The following is a 22,664-nucleotide window of genomic DNA, read 5'->3' on the forward strand; positions in this document are numbered from 1 at the left end:
AGGCAACGTGATTCAAGCCTGCTTACAATCACGAACTGCGCAGCAGTGCCTGTGCTGGGGCTCAAACCTATGATCTGCCTATAAGGAAGTTCAAGTTTCAGACACCAGTTCCCTCATCGCTGAAATTGAAAGGCCACGCCATCAAGAAGACCCCCCATGATCTTCCCTGATCCCTCTTGCAGATGAAAGCACAGTGATCCCCATGCCATCAGCACCGGTCTTGACCCAGAACCCCGACCGCAAGAGGCACACTGCCAGCACACTCAGGGTGGGTCTCGGCCTCAGACAGGCATTCTTGGCAACACCTGCATCGCAAATAATTTTGCTGTAATTGGGTGTAAAACAGGTGGTACGGCGCTGACACTGGGAGAGGAATCTGAAAAATGCGTTCCGCTCCAACTACAATCACAGAGCGAAAAAAGCCTTGCGGTTTCCTTTGACTTCTTGCCGCCCGAAAGTCACGTGATCGCACAAGAGCACGCGAATGAAAGGGGAAGACACGCACGGAGGATCCCTCGTCTCACAGGGTTCGGCACAGAGACTGGAGCTTTAGTCGGTCCCATTACTTCCCTCATTCCATTACCTCATTCGCTATGCCAAAGCTATCTCTTCCATTCTCGCATTCCGCACATCTGCTTCCCTGTGAAGGGGGTACATTATTAAAATAATAGGAAGAGGATGTGGAAATTAAAGGGATGTCCACATACTGTCCTGCTCCACTCAGTCAAAAAACTTAGAATGATATACTGCTTGATAGCAGGGACAGCTGGTTCCGTAGTTGTCAGAGCTGCTGCCTCTGGACCCAAAGGTCACAGGTTTGAATCTCACCTCTGGCTGTAGTACCCTTGAGCAAGGTACTTACCCTCAGTTGCTCCAGTAAAAATTACTTAGCTGTACAAATGGGTAAATAATTGTAGGTATCTTATTGTAAGCCGCTTTGGATGAAAAGTGTCCGCGACATGAGTAAATGTAGATAGTATTGGCAGTGTGAGATGGTGTTGTCTTGTATCGAAATGTGATTATAAACTAAATTGCATACAGTTGGAAATTCTGGAATGTAACAGTAATGTACTTTTCAGCTGTACTGAACTGGATATTCGGTACCGTTGTGCCTTTTTATGTGGTAACGACCCGCGTTAGCGTGAGTTTGGGCGGGAAAATGTGTTTATTGTAAATAGCCAAATTATGGGTAAAATGGAATTGTGTTTAACCGTTGTGGGGAATATAAGAGGGTGACTCAGTTTGCCAGTGGGAAAGGAAGATAAGCCTCAGGGGCGTCAAGCAGGCTGGGAAGGTTGGCTTGAGAAAAGGGGTTCTTCTTGGTCCTAGAGCTTTTATTTCCTTGTCTGTTGGTTTTCCAAGAAACTTTCGTAAGGAACGCTGTCCGTCACCGTGCGTCCTTCTTCGCCCCATCCGAGCTCAGAGCGCATCGCGCTACAATATATATTATAATTTATATGCGACGTATCTCCTTCATTTAAACTCTTTTGACATCTTGACTTGAGTTGAACCTTTCCCACTTCATCGGCTGTTCCACGCGGTGGACTTAATTACTTACTGTGCATGGATGGGAGAGCGTTGCAAACCGGCGCTACATGATTATATGCGGACGAACGCTAATTAAATTTGCACGCACAAAATATATTGAGCACGCATTTAATATATCATGGCAATCCGCATGTCAGGAGACAGATATGACAGAAAAAGAAAACAAAAGCCAAAAAAAAAAAAAAGGTCAAAAGCACGAAGACGTCAGCACGCGCTGCACGCAGACGACAAACGCTGCGCTCCAGTGACACAAAAGCGCCTGATTAACGGGCCGCCGCGGTCCGAACCCGGAGTCCCACGGCATGAACCCGCTGTCAGCGGCCGGGTCACGTGACTCGGGGGGGGGGGGGGTGTTGGCGGCGCCCCGCGGGTTCAAAAAAGGGATGCTGCGGCGGAGTTCCTCGCAGTTCTCCTCGCGGGGAGCTCGTGGGGACGCGCGGCTCCAGCTGTCTAGCGCGCGCGACGTCCGACGGGGGTCTCCGCGAGCGCGGTCCGCCTCGCGAACCTGCTGAGAGTCACCTAGGCTAAGGACCGTCTCTTTCGTTTGTTTGATTTGCGGATTCAAAAAAAAAGAAAGAGAAAAAAAGAAAAAAAAATCTGAATTCTGCTCTGCGATTGCTGCGTGGCGATATGGAGATGGACAGTAAAGACTCGGCGCGGCTCGCGCTCGTCCTCGCGTCCGCGGTCCTGTGCGGGATCGCGCTTCGCCCGGCCGGCGGCCACCTCTACAACAACCGCTACGCCGGGTGAGTCTCCCCATTACAGTCACTGTGCCTCCGAGTCCGTTCCCGTCCATCGATCCTGTGCGCAAAACGAATCCGACTGCAAAAAAGTTTGAAGGACTTTCTGCAAATTAGATGTGGGGGGGCTTCACCCGTAAACACACTTTGACTTTGCTTCCCTCTCTTGTTTCATGAAACACAGCAGGTTCACAAACCTGTCCGCTCACAAAAGCTTAGATGCTGTGTGAGCATTGTCTAATACTAAGGATTTTTAAATCACACTCATGGGGGGCTTGATCAATTTGAATCAATGTCATCAGTTAATGATGGATCCTTTCTCATGGCTCATTGTTTGGTCTCACACAAAAAGTGTGATCACCTGTTCCCAGCCAGCGTGACTGTCATCATTCACTCACTGGCCCATATTTTGACTCCCTGCAATCTTATATTTATTAATTTAGCTGACACTGACTTTTCTCCAAAGAAATTTACAGTTTTAAAGTTACAGTTATTTACCCATTTACAGGCGGGTAATTTCAGTGAAGCACTTCAGGGTAAGTAAGCGGTGGCCCTGTGGCATGGTGAGTAGTGCTGCTGTCTCACAGCACCTGGGTGGTGTGAAAGAACATGGGTTTGATCCCTGCTCAGTCTGCGTGGAGTTTGCATGTTCTCCCTGTGTCTGTGTGGGTTTCCTCTCACAGTCCAAAGACATGCTGTTCAGGTTCACCCATAGTGTGCGAGTGTCACGGAGGGAGTGTGTTTCACTGATGCATGGATGAGTAACCCCTTGTAAGTAGTGTATCTAGCAGTGTAGTCACCTTGGTGAATAAGGTGTGTGTGCTCATAACACTACATAGTATCCATTGTAAGTTGCTTTGGACAAAAGTGTCTGCCAAGTGAATAAATGTAAGTACCTTGCTCCAGGGTACTACAGTAGGAGGTGGGAATCAAACCTGCACCCTTTTGGATCCAAAGGCAGTAGCTGTAACCACTACAACACCAGCTGTCCCGGTAATTTTACTCTAAAAACTCCTAGCAGGACATAATTATTATGAAAGATGATTAACTTTGGGGTATTGAAGTGCTGTCCTGCCTCAATCTGCCCTCCTTTACAAATTGGTTGTATGTGCATTGCTTTTTTCCACAGTGACTTACAGCATTTCAGTCATGTATTGTAGACTCCATGGTATTTTTACTAGGGCAGTTCAGAGGAAGGACCTTTGCTCAAGGGTACTAGAGAAGAAGCGAGATTCAAACTGAAACCCTTCAGGTTACAAAGGCTCGTTCCTCACCCACAGCCCCGCATGGGCTCCGTGCCCACTCTGTTTCCCTGCGCGCCGAAACTGTCTTTAATGCTGGGAGTTACGGTGAACAGGGAGGGGGCTGTGTTTATTTTCTTTGGGGGTAAAAGAATGTATGAGGTTTTTCGACAGGGAGACGAACGAGTTGTTACCACATCCCCTGGTGGTACTTACATGATCACCAAGGTGCACAATATTTCGCAGTCACGTAGGGGAACACAGCCACCCACACTGGCTCCTTACCTGGTGCCCACACACACAGTCTGGAGTCGGAGGTGGAAAGGAACACGCCCTGCCGCCCTGCTGTTCCGATGTTGGGCTGGGGGGTGGAAGGGACAAAACCGGAGCAGCCCTGGGTGGGATTGGGATTCTGCACAGACCTCGAGATGCTTTTTGCTAGTTAATAAGTGAGGGTAAGAAAACAAACAAATCATGGTTTTCCTTGAAATTCCCAAAGTTTACGGATCCAGTTCCACTCGATCTGCTATTGTAATAAAACTGTACAATGAGTAAGCACTCTAAAGTCACAAGGGAGAATAATCTCAGCTCGAAATAGTCTGTAGTTAGTCACAGAATCCTTTACAATTGCCCTGTTGGTGTTTTTACCCAGCAAATCTTTTTGCTGTTTTCACCTTTCTGTATTTGATGCTTTAGGGAGCCTTCATGAGCCAGGAAATGGACATTTCAAAGAGATACAGTGTAGATTCATATTGCACACCTTTTATTACCATTTGACTAAAATTGTATCAGTTAGTTTTTAGTCTTGCAAATCATACAAACTGCAATGGTCGGCAGCACTTTGTTGGTAAGTAAAAGACAATTTGTTGTTAGTTTATGCATATATTTGTCTTGCTACAATGATATGATCTATTTACTCTTTTAGGAAGGAATGAATGAATAAATGAAACATTGTGAATTTCACTCTGGGGCTAATAATGTTTCATTCACTCATTCATGAAAGTGTAACTCTTTTTCAGGAATAAAATACAGTGGTAGTTTATTTCTCTACATAATGTATAACAGCTGACCATGAAGTGAATGTTTGTACATTTACATTTATTTAGCAGATGCTTTTCTCCAAAGCAACTTACAATCAATACTATGTAGTGTTACCAGCCCACACACCTTATTCACCATGGTGACTTACACTGCTAGATACACTACTTACAACAGGTCACTCACCCATACATCAGTGAAACACACACACACACACACACACACACACTCTGTCACTTACAGACTATGGGGGAACTTGAAAACCATGTCTATGAACTGTGGGAGGAAACCAGAGCACCCAGAGGAAACCCACACAGACACGGAGAGAACATACAAACTCCACACAGATTGAGCAGGGATCAAACCCATGTCCTCTCACACTACCCAGGTGCTGTGTGACAGCAGCGCTACTCACTGTGCCACCGCCCCGCCCAGCTTGCAAATGCATATTGAGATGTATTTGAAATAAATAATGCAATTATAGTCAGTATTGGTGGACTCGCTGTGTCACCATGTCGCCCTGTCGCCACCCTATAAATCCTAAACTACTGAACAAAGCCCTTTCTGCATAGATCTTAAGTACTAAATGTTAGCAGAAGACCAGAATGGTCATCAGATAGCACCAAGCGCCAAGTCCTGTGTGATTCTATGTGAATGAATGGATCCAGGTGACCATCCTGGAGACCGCGTGGGTGTATCTTAGCATTAGCGGATTTAAAAGTGGCAAGGGCAAGTGTTGTCATGCAGGAGAGTGGCGTGTGAGTCGACGCATGCAGGCACTTCTCAATTTACTACGTCTTTTAGAATCACCTATCAAGGTAAGTGCATAGCTGCACCCGCGGCTTTGGAGAATCGCGTCTCTGCTTTGAAGTGCAGAAAAAACAGAAAACCGTTTGTATTCCTCCGAAACCACAGGGCTGTAAAACTGTATACACGGAGGGTAGAGCAGGACTGGGGCTCACCATCCGTTCGAAGCTGAGATACCACGTTCTTGTTGGGCAGAGAACAAAACCCGCTACAGGTGGTGCTCTTTGAATTTGCTTTAAAACCGAGGTGGGCGATTCCCACCCTCTAGGTCCTCAATGCTTTAGGTTATAGAGCAGCATTTCAGTTGGGACTGATTTACAGCCTATAGACCAGCTGAGATGACTTACTGCCCACACTAATGACTTTGCTCACACCTCAGAGCTCTGAGATTAAATAAAACCAGTACACCCCAGAGCCCTCAGGCTGGAGTTCCTGCTACTGTTTAGAAACTTTGGTCTTCCTAAGGACAGCCATCTCTACCTTTGGAGGTGCAACACACTAAAGGATGTGAAAGCCGTTTGTTCTTGTACTTGTCCAAAGACATGCTGTTGAGGTTCCCCATAGTGTGTGAGTGATGGAGAGAGTGTGTGTGGGTGTGTTCCACTGATGTATGGATGAGTGACCCATTGTAAGGAGTGTATCTAGCAGTGTAAGTGACCACGGTGAATGAAGTGTGTGGGCTGATAACACTACACAGAGTTCATTGGAAGTCGCTTTGGAGAAAAGCATCTAAATAAATAAATGTAAATGTTCTGTTAATGGGGTGGTGCGGTGGCGCAGTGGGTTGGACCGCAGTCCTGCTCTCCGGTGGGTCTGGGGTTCAAGTCCTGCTTGGGGTGCCTTGTGACGGACTGGCGTCCCGTCCTGGGTGTGTCCCCTCCCCCTCTGGCCTTACGCCCTGTGTTGCCGGGTAGGCTCCGGTTCCCTGTGACCCTGTATGGGACAAGCGGTTCTGAAACTGTGTGTGTGTGTGTTCTGTTAACGTTCATTTTTCCTTCATAGAGTCTAGGTGGCACTACGTTGTAATACAGATTTCAATTCCAGGTCTTCCCTGTATTAAATGGATTCCTGCTCTAGGTTTCAGATTATTCTTCTGCCTCCCTGAGTCCAGTTGAAAAACCCTCTTTTATGTTTCTGGGTTCTTCTCTTGCCCTTTGGGGCCATACTTTGGTGGAACTGGCTGATATGGGGACATGTCTTTTATTGGGGGGGTGGTGATGCCCTTTTGTTTCTTCCTACACCTTTGCCGTATGTTCTCACTTCCTACTCTTTGTCAATAGATGACCCGGATTTCCTGTGTCGCGGCACAAGCCTCTGTGCCGGGGAAGGAACACAATAAGAGAAAAATTCAAAGAGGGGAGACAATAGGTACCCTTATAAATCCCTGGGATGTGTTAATAATACACAGTTTTTTAAAGGGGTAAACGTGTTAAACACCATTTCTGCATTTGAAAAGTGAAAACAACATTGACTGAATGTAGACAGGTATTTTTTATATTCCCAAGAAACGTTATTTGCTTTTAAGGAATCTCAAATTTTAACATGCCGGTGTATTATATTGAAAGCATTTTGCTGAAAGGAGACTGTGTTTGAAGGGGAGATGTCAGTTAAGCCAGCGGGTAAGTAAATATCCTAACATGATTTGAAATGTAAGCATGAAATTCACACACGTTGACATTTGCGTGAGACTTCAAATGGTTCCCCAGCAAGGACACGATGTGCAAAAACTCATGCTTAGACACAGGCGTTAGGTCCCTGTATACAACCGAGAAACCCAAGTCACACACATGCTCCATTAAGGCCTGGGCCTCACAGTAATGTGTCGTGGTTGTTTGGAGGTGCTAGTGGTGTAGTTTCTTAGATGTCACTGCAAAGCACTGAGAGTTTAGGAAGTGGTAACTCTTGAAAGCCCATTTTACAAATGTAACTCCATCCCCCAGCACACAAGGTTGAGGCTTGACCCAACAAGGCCTCGGATACCAAACGCCTGGCTGTTTTTAGGCTCCTGGGGGCAAGGCCTCAATGCTTGCCAAGTTAAACACAGAGAGCATGGTAGTTCCTGCATACTGAATTGAGCTGAAAGACTTAATAGCGTCATAGTCCAATTTGGACATAAAATGAATGATATAAGTTACCGTTTTTACACTGCAATTTTACACGTTGCTATATCAAGTATTCTACTCAAATGAGATTAAAAACTAAGCACATCGAATAGGGGTCGAGCAGCAGGACCTCTCCCGGGTGTTCGGTGGGCAACGTTATGCTCACATCATCGTTTGACACATGGCCACCGTGAAAAAGACATGGCTATCGCTTTCTTCATCGTTTCTGAGCCCTGAACTTTGGAGTGCTGTGACGTCAGAAGAACAGGAATCATCTGAGCATTTTAAAATGCCCGTGCTTGTGAACTGTGCTTCGGGTTTTACTGTTACCGCTTTGTTTTCTGTTTGTGTTAATGAATCATGCTAATAAACCCCGATAAACGGCAACAGTGCCCATGCAGTTCTTTATTAGCCGCGCAACAAAACTACTGCGGTTTGGCCTGTTCGCCTCTTACTATGTGCTTGCTCCTTCCAAAGCTCGGCCTGGTGTAAGTTACGTTTAACAAGCTGTTAAATTGCTGAGCACAATGAGGCATTCAACCAGTCAACAATTAACACTTACTGTGTAGTTTTTTTGGGACGCACTCTCTAATGGGTTTATTTTCGGCGGGAAAATTTGCACTTAGGTTCTTTAAAACAGTCCCACTTTTTCACACGCGTAGCTAATACTTTCGCTAACAGAGTTGGATTTTGAACAGATTGTGAGGAGCATGTAAATGGACTTTTAAAAAATGACGGTGTAACCCAAAGAAGTTTATTAGCTGTTGCCTGCTGTTTGGGGCAGTATAGTGGTGTGGCGAATAGGGCTGTTGTCTTACAGTGCTTGGGTGGAGCAAGAGGATGTGGGTTAATTCCCCGCTCAGTCTGTGCAGAGTTTGCATGTTCTCCCTGTGTTTGTGGGGGATTCCTCCCAGCGACATGCTTTCAAGTAAATCTGTGACTCTAAGTTGCCCATAGTGCATGTGTGTAGATGAGTGACTGTCATGGCTGGTTCCGGAAGGAAGTGGAACCCAAGTGCGGAGTGGAATTCCTGCTTTGTTCAGGGAAATCCGAGAGACTTTGTCACAGGAGAGGCAAGAGGTCTTCGAGGCGCGAACGTCGTTACAGGGACAATCCAAAAGACAAGGTCGGTACACAGGCAAGAGGTCGATGATCATAAGGAGGTACGAGGACTAAGGACTAGGGTTACGGGACAGGGAAAGGACTCAGGGATCAGGGAGGAGTAGAGTATCGGTAAGGAGGTTGTAAGCTACAAGGCTGAACAAGGTTCCGCGTGAGCTCCTGGTCCGATGCTGCCTTTTATGCATCGGTCTGTGCCGCGCCCCAGGTGTTCCGCGTCGGCTCGGCGGCGTGGGCGTGGCAGTGACTCAATGTAAGTTGCGTATTTAGCGTCGTAAGTCACCATGGGTGAAAAGGGTTGTGCTTAATACACCTACATAGTGTTCATTGGAAGCTGAGTGTCTACTAAATGAACGTACGTAAGAAAAAGTTGAGAAATAGTGGTTTAAAGTACATCTTCAGAAGACCTTAATGGAGTGTCATTCGGTGACTTGCTCTTAAAGTCAGGGTCGAGACGAGTGGCTAAATATTTCAAATACTTCACGTTTTAAGGTGTCATAACTCAGTAACCTCTGAGAGGTGAAGGGCTTGGGTATAGGGTAGTGCTCTGTTTTGGATGTTTTTGCCTTGACTGTCTGTTTCTTGATTTAGTTTTGGAGTCCTGTTTCTGTCTCATTAATGGCAAGGCTGGTGGTATGATGCCTTGCTATTTCTCAGTTGTTTCCCCTCGCAGCCCATCAGGGCGGCCGGACGGTACCACCATTGTGAGGTTTTGCCATGACCGTGGCGCAGGAAATCCGTATGGAACAGTCCGCGATTTGTGTGTCTCCGTGATTGAACAAGACTTGAGTGAAAACTGGAGCTTTTGAACAGCGGATATTCGTGTGGGTCACGTGACAGAGTACTCAGATGCGTGCCTTAATGTAAGGCCTCAGAAAAGAGGTTTAGCATCTGGTGACAGGTTTATAGGAAGCTGCACTGGATCACCTCGAAGATGATGTCAGACGCACACTTTTGGACTTGTCTTGGGGACAGAAAAATAGTGTCACGGAAAGCAAGCGGAATGCAGTGTTGTGTCATTGCAATTTGTGCCTTTGTGTCTGTTTTTGCATATTTTCTGCCAGATTTCTTAATAGTTTGTTAGAGACCTGTTCCCCAAGTTTTCCACTGGTCTCAAAACTGCAAGAGCATCGAGAGTGTTACAGGGAAAAGCACGGCCCGAACATCCTTTTTAATAATGCTGCGATCATACCAGTACGGCTGTTTGAATATGGTTTGACCCCTTTATCAGAGACATAAATGAAGTCTCATCCTTGAACGGCCTTGGTAATTATATAATTTTCCAGTGAAACACTGAAACGGGATATTAGCTGTGGAACTGTGTGGAGGTGGAATGTGACACTAGGTGGATGGGCTGTACTGTTAATCCTCACCACAAACGCTGAAGCCACGCTATGCAAGAAGCAGACTAACGCCCCCCCCCCGCCGCCCACCCCCAAGCTATACTACCTGCTGCCTCTGTGCAAATAACGTGAGCTAAGGGACTGTACAGTAGTCCACCTTTTAAATATGGTTCCCAGTGTTACAAAAAAGAGCAATCTATCTCTTTTCTGAGCCATTCATCCAATCCAAGTCCACATATATTCTGACACTTCTACAGGTGCTGCATGGCGCATATAGCACCCCATTCATATTTATGAGCTTTTGATTTCCCAGAGACTGATTGCCAGCCACAGCATCCCCAGGAGCCCACTCTGTGCCTCCAGGAGGGTCCAGCGACATTGTGGGGGTCCCATTGTGCAGCCCAGACAAGCCTGGTGGTAATCGCTGTACTGCGTTGGAGAACCCCATCACCGCAGGAGGTCAACCGCTGTTTTGTCGATCTCAGCGGGCGACCAGACCCTCTTGCTGTTTTCAAAGCTGTCGTGCAGCTCTTTTTGGACTCCAATCACGAAGGCTTGACAATTCATCTAACGAAAAAGCATTTACCCCTTTCTCCATGTCCTAGAGCCATCATTGATTTATTCAGAGTTTATTGTTCGGCCTGCAGATGTAGAGGAATCACTGAAATTAACCGAACGGAAGAGGACGGGGACGACTGTCTTAGAGAGGCGGCCATGTAGAAGCTGAACAGGGAGCTTCTCTGGGTAGAAATTAAAGCGACCTTGGTAAATGCTTTACGAGGAGGGGGGACAGCAGGAAATGAAGTGGTTGGAACCCCAAAAGGGTCCAGGTTCCAAACCCATCTCCTGATGTAGTGCCCTTGAACACGATCGCCTGGGTTGCTCCAGTAAAAATTTCCCAGCTGTTTAAATGGGTAAATAATTGGGAGTTGCTTCTGGGAAGAGTGTCAGTTAAATGATTAAATGTTATGGTTGTCTCCGCTGTGTCCTCTGGGTCACTGTAAGAAGGATTTCTGCATGCGGAGACACTTTCTTGTGGTGTGATGTCTGCTTATAATTTTCAGAGGTAAAAGGGAAATAATAAGTAGGATTGGCTGTTCTTTCCACTCCTGGAATGTAAAGGAGGAGCTCTAGATGATTTAAATATTGCTTGGCCTTAATGTGTCAGTCTTGTGCGTGTTGCTTGTTGCGTGTGAGCACCACATAATATATTCATTAAGGAAATAGACCTTCGTGCACCAAGATGTGGTGTTTGACTTTGCAGTAGGGCCTTCATTAGCTTTAGTAAATATTCCACCCTGTAATCACGCCGCAGTGTAACCCCAAGCTTGGCAAACCTACTTGGATAAGAAACCTGGTAATAAAATAATAATAATAATGGGATGACAATAATCTAGTTCTCTTAACAGAGAAAGCAGTCCAGAAGCTCAGGGCATTTTTGATTTTCTACAGAGAATATATTTTTAAAATGTGTTACCCGCTTCCCAAATTCCATTAAAGAAACAGCTGCAAAGTCACAGAGGTCCTCTCAACTGATAACGAGGGAAAAAAGGACATTTGTTCTTGGTTTTACTGCCAGAGACTCTTCCATTCAAGGTAAAATGTCCTCTGTGTCTTTCTAGACCTATAAAAGTTGTAAGTTTTGCTCCAATAAATGAGCAAGGTCCTTTGGCCATTTTTCTGGATGAGGAAGCATCGCCATGGAAACAGTCCCTCAGTAAAACTGTCAAGGTGTATTTAAAATGTTGTCCAAGGGTTAAAAACACCAGCGATTATTGTGGGGTCCCAACAGCTAACAGAATCGGCTCTAAATTCCCAGCGCTCTCTTCCGAAACAAACATTTGATATTTCTTCTAACTGAAAATGCAGATGTTTTCCCTATTACATTGACGCTCGCACTTCAAAGGTCCCATCAACTTTCAGTGATGCTTTGGAGGTTTTGTCCACCAGAGTCCAACTACACAGTTATAAAGCGAGGTGTAGGGACTTGAGTGCAGAGGTGGCAAAGTGCTTAGAGAAGCAGTTATAACCTCAAGGGTACCAGTTCATGACCCAGAAGGGGCTTTAGCCTAAGGGCAGCTGTACTCTTGGGCAAAGTACTCAACATGAAATAATCCAGTAAAATATCAGGTTGCTTAAAATGGGTAAAGCTGTTGTTGTGCATAAAAGCATCAGTCAAGCAATTATAAAAGCACTTTCATCACACTTTAATAAGGCAAGATGTCTGCAGAACCTTTTTTTTTTGTTATGTCTGAGCTAAATTAAGGCATAAAATTCAGACCAGGGTTTTGGGCCCTGTGTGTTAATGTTTGGTCTCTACAAATTCCTTTACTCTGTTTGTTTGGTCTCCCTCTGCAGCGACCAGGTGGTGAGAGTGACTCCCCACACCACTGAGGACGTTCGGGTGGTCAAGAGGCTTTTTGAAAACCTGAAGGTGAGTCTCTTCTTGCTCTTCTTGTATCTCCAGATGTTACGGTTTATAGAGAAACCTCAGATCCACAGCTTTTTGGAACCTGGGGTGGTGTATGGAACCCAAAAATTGTCCATGCAATCTCCAGACAAAGCACACAGTGGTTCACAAACATTTAAGACAAGCACAACTTTGTACCTCTCTGTATGTTCTTCCCTTTCTCCATTTTTCATAGTGTAACATGCTACATTAGGCTGATGCACCACATTTAGGTCACTCCGCACTGCACTCGTGACATTTCCTTTAGTGTCTGACCACAGTGCTACGAAAATTTTCTTGTGGATACAGTGCAGGCTGTTTGCAATGTACCTCTGATGACCACAAGAGTTATTAAACTGACCATTGGGTGTGGGGGGAGGGGGGGGGGGTCCCATTTCTACAATGAATGACGAACAGGAAAAAGGTCATAATAGCTGTCCTAGATGATGTGATGGCTTACTCATACACTTGAGCTGAAAGGACTTAAATAAAGTTATGATAGCATGGGGAATATAATGTTGAATATGAGTTATACAGATTGATTGAGGCCATCCAAAAATTAATCGATCCCAGATAAAGTTTTTCTTTCAACTTTTGACTTTGCGCATGATTTATGCACCTGCCAGCCTGCCGCAATATATTTTGTGCTTGGGCGTCATTCTTATACATTTCAGACACATTGTCTCCAGAGGAAATTGTATGAGAGCCTCCCAAGGCTGGTTTCAGAGTTAGTTTTGGAAGCCACCTGATCAGTGTGAGTCAGAGTGTTGGCCGGTCCAGAGAGGTTCCTAAGAGATACTGACATTAGCCTGTGTTTTACCCTGGTGTGTCCCTCAGTAACACACTGATACGGTGAGCGAAATGCACATTGATCTGTCAGGGATGGTGACGGCAACCTGCCAGCCTCATGCATTATGCACTGAATTACAGTATATTAAGTCAATAGTTTCTCAGTGAAACAAAGGACAGTTGTAACCCCCATGGCTTCACTTTGACAGTTTTGAGAGGTTTGATTTTTCCCTGAATTCCCTTTAGAGTCCTGGCCATACTAAACTCTGATATGTTCTGTCACATCACTGACAGCGCTCCTCGGTGTTGAAATTGGCAGCAGGATTCCAGTCACGGCCGTTGGTGCCGGTCCACTCGCGGTGCCGAGCAGCCAGAGGCAGCGCAGGTGATGGAAAGCCTCTGGGGACGTTTTCCAAGCTGTCAGAGACCCGACGGCCCAGGGTGCCGTCATTGACCTGAACCATCAAGTGGTGGCAGGATGGAGACGGCTACGGCGGGGTGCGGCACTTACAGGGCTGCGTGAGGCCAGATCCTCGAACCTTAGAGACGAAGATCTTTCCGTCCGTCAACCCAGTGAAAGGGCTGTTCTGGTCCATGTGCTGCCGTCTGCAGTTGGGTGGGTTTTCTACAGGAGTGGAGAGCCTCTCTGAAGATGCAAGGGGGTTGCTGGGAAATAATCAATGTTTGTCTAGCAAAGTTTATTGAGACTTGGTGAATTTTCTAGGGCACTATCAAAAAGCAAGGCACTTGAGCCTTTGGGTAGGGTAAGATAATCCTGCGTCTTGCCAGCAGGATGTGACTGCTGTGGATGCAAGTTCAAGCTTGGATTGGAACCAAGGCAAAGACTCTGGAGACATGTTAGTTGGCTGAGTTTGCTGCAGGTTAGAGGAGGATGCTGTAGTTGAACCCACAGAACCTTTGTGTGTACCCTGTGATGGTGATGTCACCACCACCCTGAAGGGAAGATACAAGTGTGATTAGCTCACTTGCTTGTGGAACAGATCATTGTCACTTGTCGAGAGTTTGTACAGGCTGTGTGTGTTGCAGATGCAAGTTTGATCCCCAGTCAAGTCAAATATCAAAAACAAACACAAGAACATAATCCCTGTAAAGGCTGAAAGGTGACATCTGAATGTTCACCACACGTGTTGGCAAGTCCCTGCGTGCGAGAGCTCCAGGGGCGAACCCGGCGGAACTCTACGCGATGCCGTTTACCTTTCGAAGGCAATCGTCCGTCCAGAGAACAGTCACTGGCTGGGCCAGTCATAGGTCCTTGTTGTGTCTTCCTCACAGAGAGACCACCAAGGGTCTTTGATGCTTAGAACTAGCAGTGCTTCTCCTCCTGGGAGATCCGGACAGGCTTCGAGGCGGAGGACGTTCGAGGAATCCGAGGTGTGAGCTCACGGTTGGCGGAGCGGGGGCCGCAAGGCTGTTTGCACAGCTGTTTTGCAGTGTTTTCATTTGCAAGACCCTCCCCCACAGAGCACCAGTAGCCAGTTATGCCTGCTGGGCTAACACAGGTCACCTGAGGTATTTCGTCGTTTCATCCCCATCCAGGTTCACTGGATATTGTGCGGCAGGATGAGCTGTCACTTTGTGTTTTAAGTAAAAAATAAGCTTTATCAACCTGTTCGCTGTATGAAATGTTCAGAATATATATATATATATATATATGTGTGTATTTAGGGGGGCGCGGTGGCGCAGTGGGTTGGACCACAGTCCTGCTCTCTGGTGGGTCTGGGGTTCGAGTCCCGCTTGGGGTACCTTGTGGCGGACTGGCGTCCCGTCCTGGGTGTGTCCCCCTCCCCCTCTGGCCTTACGCCCTGTGTTGCCGGGTAGGCTCCGGTTCCCCGTGACCCCGTATGGGACAAGCGGTTCTGAAAATGTGTGTGTGTGTGTGTGTGTATTTAGCTGGAACTTTTCTCCATTTACATTTATTCGTTCAGCAGATGCTTTTTTTCCAAAGCAATTTTTACTTATAAGCTACTTACAAATATTTACACATTTATACAGCTGGGTAAGGGGGGGGTGCAGTGGCGCAGTGGGTTGAACCGGGTCCTGCTCTTTGGTGGGTCTGGGGTTCGAGTCCCGCTTGGGGTGCCTTGCGACGGACTGGCGTCCCGTCCTGGGTGTGTCCCCTTCCCCCTCTGGCCTTACGCCCTGTGTTGCCGGGTAGGCTCCGGTTTCCCGTGACCCCGTGAGGGACAAGCGGTTCTGAAAATGTGTGTGTGTGTGTGTGTGTGTGTACAGCTGGGTATTGTTTTTTTAACTGGAGCAATTTTTAAGGTAAGTACCTCGCTCAAGAGTATTTGATCAGAAGGTGCAATTCAGACATGAAAATTCTGAGCCTACATGCAGTAGCTCTAACCACTATGCTACTTGCTGCCACAAAGAGCTTACAGTGATTTACCTATTTATACAGCTGGACAATTGAGAGTAACAAACTTCCAGGGTTTTTGCATCAGAAGGTGGGATTGAAACCCACATATTCTAAATTTAAGGTGCTGGCTCTAAACACTATGCCACCTGCTTCCCCAGAACAGTTCCTAGCAATGTTAGAAGTGCCTGTTGTGCCCCACATTATCTCAAAGACTACATTTAAATGCAAAAATGGTTCGACTTGGGTTCAAGGAAATATGACACTTGAATAAAATTACAGTAGAAGTTTTGGAGTGCAGGCTGCAGAGAAAATAACCACATAATGATGAAGACCAGTCATCCAGTGTAACACGACACAGAATGGAACGGTAAACAGAAGACTCATCGAGGTGCTGCGGCACAAAGTTTATTACAGAGCAATCAGAACACTTATGATGTTCCCTCTGCCTCCTTTTGCACTGTATGAGACCAGTAATAATGTGTCAAGTGTTACACCTGGGGGGCTGAATCCACATGTTTTCCAGTTCCCCTTACAAGACCGAAAGGAAAAAGGGTGTTAAACAGCTCCAGTCATGAGAGCAAGTTGAGTCGAGCGGTGTGCCGCTCAGCTGGAGCAAAATTACTCCTGGAGTGGGCCTTCCAGGTTGGCCATTGAGAAAAGCAGCAGTATAGGATTTACTGTGTCCAGCTCACAGTAAACTTATATTACGCTGTCTGGTCCCAATTCATTCCTGAAAAGAGACCAGATATCGAAAAACCAGATAATGAAATGGCTTATTTCATTACTTCTTATGAGTAAAAAATTCAGTTTGTTCCAAACCAATGCCAAGTTCACCCCAGAATCACCCTAAATTGTGCCTAGTATCATAAGGAAAAAAATGTGTAATAAATTAAAATAGAATGCATAATAATAACATTATGTATAAAATAAATTTTTGGAAAAATGAACTTGCTGACATAGTGTGTGTGGACTGGCTTGAGGAAGATGAAGGTTATATGTCACTTTTAAATAAACGTGTAATTGGAAAACTAAAGCACAAGGGTGTAAAATAGAGGATGCGGACGAGACTGAAGAATGGCAGAATGCAAGTGAGAGCGTGGGTACGCATTTCCCACAATGCAGTGCGTCTCACACAGCTGCTTGGTGCAGTTTTCAAATGCGGTCTCAGTTTATCTCACTGCACTGTATGCCATGAGACTTGACCTGATGTCGCAGAGTAGATGAATGAAAATTCAGAACTAGCTAAGTGTGGGAGCAGTTGGAAGTGTAATGGCTATCCCTTTTACCTTTACACCCAACGGTTGCACGTTTGAATCCCACCTCCAGCTGCATCACCCTTGAGCAAGGTGTTTACCCTGAAATGCTCCAGTAATTCACTTTAGGGAAAAGCCTACGCTAAACAAGTAAATGTAAGCGTAACTCCCGAAGTCGGGAGACCGAATAAGAGGGATGGGTGTAGTAATGTCCTTGCGAATTAAATGTCGTCTAGTTCAAACATCAACGGGCTCTCATTGTAGCAACCATAATTCCAATACAGAGGAAAACTACAGTATGTATCCCGACTTTATAGAAAGCAAGAAACAGCCATAATTCCACAAATAATTTTCCTCCCCTGACAGAGGACATCAGGTCAAGTTTAACGGTCGGTTTGTACCAATAAAGATGTCACTATCTCGCACACAACCGATTTGAAGTTTCTGGTAACTTTAGCGGTGACGGGAAGTTGCTGTCATCGTTTCTCCGTTCTCATACCGATGAGGTAAAGTGGAGTTCACCGAACCTCCCGAAAGACTTGCCAGTGAAAATGGATTTTACTAAAACTTCGCTAAACAAATTTAGCCAGAAAACCGAAGCAGCTTCTTTTGACTCCATTCCTGGACTTCTCAAGTTTCGCAGGTTTTTCTTCATGTAAATCAAGTGACACTCAAAATTTAGAAGTGCATTTAAATTGGTGCAATCAGTTAATATTTTACAGCTTAGCTGCCCCCCCCCCCCCCCCCCAGTTTCTGCAGCTGTACAAATCCAGATGGTTTGCTGGAGGAATTTTGGAGAAGGAACTTAGCAATGGCACAAAAGCCACCTTCAGGTTACTACCTACTCTTTATTTCATACAAACAATAGGATTCACCCACAGTGGAATAACTAGATTAAACAGAAACATGAAAATAAATATATAAATAAATGCTAACCACTTCTTTAGTGTATGAACTCCAGAAAGGATCTTTTGAATGTTTTGTATCATCTGATGCAGATGCCACTTACGTTTTGAGTCAGAAAAAGTGTTTTTAATTTTACTTAAAAACAATCATGTTAATCCAGCTTGCAGTAAATTGTTTTCTGTTCCTTACCGCTAAGACACTATGTTTATTAAACAGAATTTCGTAAAAAGGAGCTAAGGGACCAAGGGGTGCAGAGACGTGCCCCGGAGAAATGGGACAATGCAACGGTCACGGATCCAAGCCACATGATGATTCAATAGGTGTCTGGCCTCTCTGCTCATTATGACCATTTGTCTGTCTGCTTTTGCCTGGGCTGTTTCAGTACCATCTGGGTAGCAGTGACTTACTTTAAGTTCTGAGGTCGCTCCTCCAGGGTTGTGAATCATTTCCATCACACAGTTATTTTGGGAGCAGTATTTAAAGTCTTGGGTACCTTACGAAAGCCTTGAGAAACAGCCCCCGAGGGCAGCCTTTGCCGTCTCTGAGGGAGCTGCCCCATGACCTTCTGTGAGACATTAACTCAATTTTCCCGTTAATTGGTGTGTCCTCGAGCCCACGGGCCATCCCGGGTTCATAATGAGAAGCGGCTGAGGTCCGCCGTTTCCCGGGAAACCATGCGGCCGGGCCTGGAGTTTAGCTGGTCCGTTGCTTGTGCCATTCCCCTGGACCATGACTCCAGTCTAACGTTGAGTCACACCTCCTGAAACGAACACGGTCAGCTTCTCCAAGTTGTTTACTTTGCATTGATGAGGACACATATCTGAGTTGGCCAAGATGGGACTTTACCTTAACCCCTGGAATTTGTTTGGATTTTATTCTGATGCTTCACAGCAATCCAAGGGCTGGATTTGAGGAACCACCACATCTACCAAAAAGCCTTGGCTTTGCGCAAGTGTATTGAAGGTCTCATTTTATGTTGGGAATTCCATTGAACCCATCTGGATAAAGATGAGAAAGTCCACCGTGGTGCGTAATGTGTGGAGTGGAGCCTACATTTCTTCCAGGGCAAGCTCACGACATCCCCCGAAAAGAGGATCTCAGAGTCAATCCCCGCTTCTTTTGAGGAGGGGAAACTCAGAATTACCAGCATTTATTTGGCCCGCGTGCCTACAAACAGAGCTCAGTACCACCGGTGCGGCCTGGCCGGCGAACACAGGGAATTTCTGCTGTACGTCAGGTCTGACGCAGCTGCCGCAGCGTAAACTTCCTAAACAACGAAAATAATGTTGCTTTCCTGCAAATGAAAAAATAAAGCATAATCGAATGACGCGAACGTGCCACATGCTATATGCGGATGGAAATGATGAAAACGCTGGAATTTTCTCAGGGGAAATGTATTACGTTCGCTGAGAACGGAGGCCCCGCCGGTCACAGAGTCAATTGCTGCCATTCAGCCTGAAATTACCTTATGGCTCTGAAAGGATGTCGCTGGGGTTTATCTCGGAACACGCTAGCGGGCTCTTAAAGTGTCACAGACCCGGCTTTCACAGCCGAGGAAGAAGGCGCATTAGAGCGACAGGTGCTCCGGTTGCGTTAGAGCGGATCGGGAGCCGAACGCACCCGCAGCACCGGCGTTTCGAGAAATCTCGGCGCTCCGACAAACACCCTTCGGAGTCCCGTAACCTGAAATGAGCCGCTAGCGCGCTGCACATCGAACCCTTTCGGTCATTTTCTGTCTTCTTTTTTTTTCCCTTAGGAAACACATGTGGAAAATGAGTGACTTCCACAGCTATTCGTACGGTATATCAAACCCAGCTTTGAAAACGCTCGGGACCGAGGGTCGTTTATAATGTGAATTAAAAGGCTCCTTCCAGCATATTTCAGAGAGCCTGTCAGATGTTAAAATAATGCACTGCAGACTCATGGGAAGATCTGTTTTCGAGAGCGGTTTCCTCCCTCCCCTGCGCGTACGCCTTTAACCATCCGGCCGTCAGACATGAATTGGATTCGACAAGGTGCGTTTCGGAAAGGTAGCACACGTTACGCAAAGTGCGGTATCAAGGACTCTTAGCTGGAGGCGAGGACTATTTTTACCTCCACAAATAACCTCAGAGAACAAGGTAAGCAAATATGCTGTGTTGTGCCCTTTTTAAAGTGTCGCAGACGCAGAAGAGAGAGGTAAATACCACAAAAAGGGTTTATGGGTCTCTGGTGCTTCTGTAACCGATCCGCTGCCCACAAGACAGGTCGTTTCACCCAGGCCTCTGGAATACACTCTTCTGGGAGGCGCTAAAGGGCTGTTGCTGAGTTGCTCGCTGCAAAATTAACTCCAGGACACATGGCTGCAGTTCTCTGCGTTTTGGGTTAGTCGTGGAATGTGAGTCTCTCTCCCCACCCCCCCAGCCGTTAGCACCAATTGTGACCTCAGGGGTGTTTGTCACTGCAATTGCAGCTGCCCGAAACCTCCACAAAATGCCGATCCAACATCACCGTGAACCTCTGAAAGCCCACAACCTGGAGTCCTCGGTAACACCAATCCAACAAGAAGCGGGCCTGAGTCCTAGGAGCACACACATACACGCACACATTTTCAGAATCGCATGTCCCATACGGGGTCGCGGAACCTAACCCAGGGCGTAAGGCCAGAGGGGGAGAGGACACACCCAGGACAGGACGCCAGTCCGCCACAAGGCACCCTCAGTGGGACTCGAACCCCAGACCCACCAGAAAGCAGAACCCAGTCCAACCCACTGCGCCACTGCACCACCATGCCCCTCAGAGCACAGTGCCTAGTATATAAACAGAGATGACTAGAGACGTCCAGACGGGACATGGGTTCGAACTCTGTGCGAGGACTGAGAGGTGCTTTTGATTGTTCATGGTCAGCAGGTGGACCAGTCATGAAGAAACCAGATGTGATTAAACATTCCTGATGTGCTGCCTGTGATTTGGGTCAGATGTATGAATAAAGATAAATGTATTAACTAGAAGTGTTATAAAACAGTTGAAGTTTGAAACTGTTAGTTATGAAAAAACATCAGTGCATCTGCTAATTCAGTTGTGTTTTGAAAGATTTAAATTTTTGTGAAATGCAAACTTTTGAGTTTTTGCCCGTTTTACGCCTAAGGATGTGTTTGCAGTTTCTTGGCGTAGCGTTTCTGTCCCTGTGTTGCTATGACCCAGTCCTGTTCATAAAAATAAATACATTAATAATAATAATAATCATAATAATAACAACAACAACGACACATAAGATTTACAGAGACATGTGTGAGATACTGTGATGCCCCTTCTCCAGCCTCCTCCACCAGGGTAGTGACTTTGTTGTTCTTTTGTTTTCTCAGCATAAATTTTTGCATATTAGATACTGAGGACAGAAAGTGAGTAGACAGCAGAGGAGAAACTGCTCCGCTACCAGTCAGGAATAATTTTAGAAAGGTGACAAATTAATGGTGTGCTCTCAGCATTTTCTTGCAGAATGAAAAGATAAAACCCAGAACAAAACCAGATTGAACAAAAGTTGATCATCTATGCCGTTGTGCGCGCAGGTCACCCATGTCATTCCTCGAGTATGAGGGAAACCGTTCTAGAATTAAGGAAACTGCTATTTATTCTGCTGTTTTCATTCCTAGTGGTATGGAGTCTGCTGCCTGCCATGTGTCATTAATGCCTGAAGACATCAAGGTACATAGCATGGGCGTGATAAGTTTCTCTGAGATGACTTTTTCTTAGAGGAACCGCTGTATAATATACACCACTGACCTGCCTTGCCTTTCCTATAAGCCCCTTTTTGCACCATAGAGGATAAGATGGCTCAGAGGTTCCAGGTTTCAGGATGAGGTTCCAGGAAAACATCTACCACGCTGATATAAAAAATGGATTGTACAATCAGTGTTTTTTATTGATTACCAGGACAATACTGTTGTATTGCCAATGATCAAGCGCAGCAGTGATGTTGCCAACACTTTTATCCAGAGCAACTTGAAATTCTACATATTTCTTTCACCCATATGTTTTGTTATATATATACCCACACACTGGCGGAAGCCGCTTGTCCCAAGCGGGGTTGCAGCGAGCTGGAGCCTAAACCGACAACACAGGGCGTAAGGCTGGAGGAGGAGGGGATGCACCCAGGATGGGACACCAGCCCATCGCCAGGCAGCCCAAGCAGGACTCAAACCCCAGACCCGCCAGAGAACGGGAGCTGGCCAAACCTGCTGCGCCACCACACCCCCTGACTGTATATAACATTTACATTTATTCATTTAGCAGACGCTTTTGTCCAAAGCGACGTACATCTCAGCAAAAGTACAATTTATGCATTACATTAAGAGAAGGAGACATAGCTGCAGACATGAAAGTCTCAAGCAAATTCACATACTTATTTAGCAGACACTTTTCTCCAAAGCGACTTCCAATGAACTCTATGTAGTGTTATGAGCCCACACACCCTATTCACCAAGGTGACTTACACTGCTAGATACACTGCTTATAATGGCTCACTCATTCATACATCAGTGGAACACACTCTCTGTTACTCACACATTGTAGGTGAACCTAAACGGCATGTCTTAGGAATGTGAGAGGAAACCAGAGCATCCAGAGGAAACCCACACAGACAGAACATGCAAACTCCACACAGACTGAGTGGGGAATCAAACCCATGTCCTCTCACACCACTCAAGCACTGTGAGACAGTAGCACTACTTGCTGTGCCACCAGGCCACCCATCCAATTTTTAATAACTACTTGTGCTGAGCAGGGTCATGATGATCCAGAGCCTTTCCTAGAATCATTAGTTGTAACGTTGAAGGGGGTACACCCTGGATGGGATGTCAGTCCATCACAGGGTAGCCACAAGTCCAGCTCCACTTTCCTGCTGCAGTAATCCCAGCATGTCTACAACACGTGACAGCATGAAAGTAACATTTTGATTTCTATACGTAATA

The 22,664-nt window shown here is 46.1% G+C and overlaps 1 protein-coding gene across 1 annotated transcript in view; it reads left to right on the plus strand.

The window, feature by feature from the left end:
• The first annotated feature begins 2,083 nt into the window (after positions 1-2,083).
• Positions 2,084-22,664, plus strand: part of cpa6 (carboxypeptidase A6) — a 35,468-nt gene continuing 14,887 nt past the window's right edge. Inside the window, exons 1-2 of the mRNA XM_018754001.2 lie at positions 2,084-2,294; positions 12,297-12,372. Of these exons, the coding sequence (XP_018609517.1) occupies positions 2,179-2,294; positions 12,297-12,372 (192 nt within the window). The 5' untranslated portion in view covers positions 2,084-2,178. The remainder of the gene's footprint in view (positions 2,295-12,296; positions 12,373-22,664) is intronic.

Source organism: Scleropages formosus, chromosome 9 (genome assembly GCF_900964775.1).
Source record: "Scleropages formosus chromosome 9, fSclFor1.1, whole genome shotgun sequence".
NCBI lineage: Eukaryota > Metazoa > Chordata > Actinopteri > Osteoglossiformes > Osteoglossidae > Scleropages > Scleropages formosus.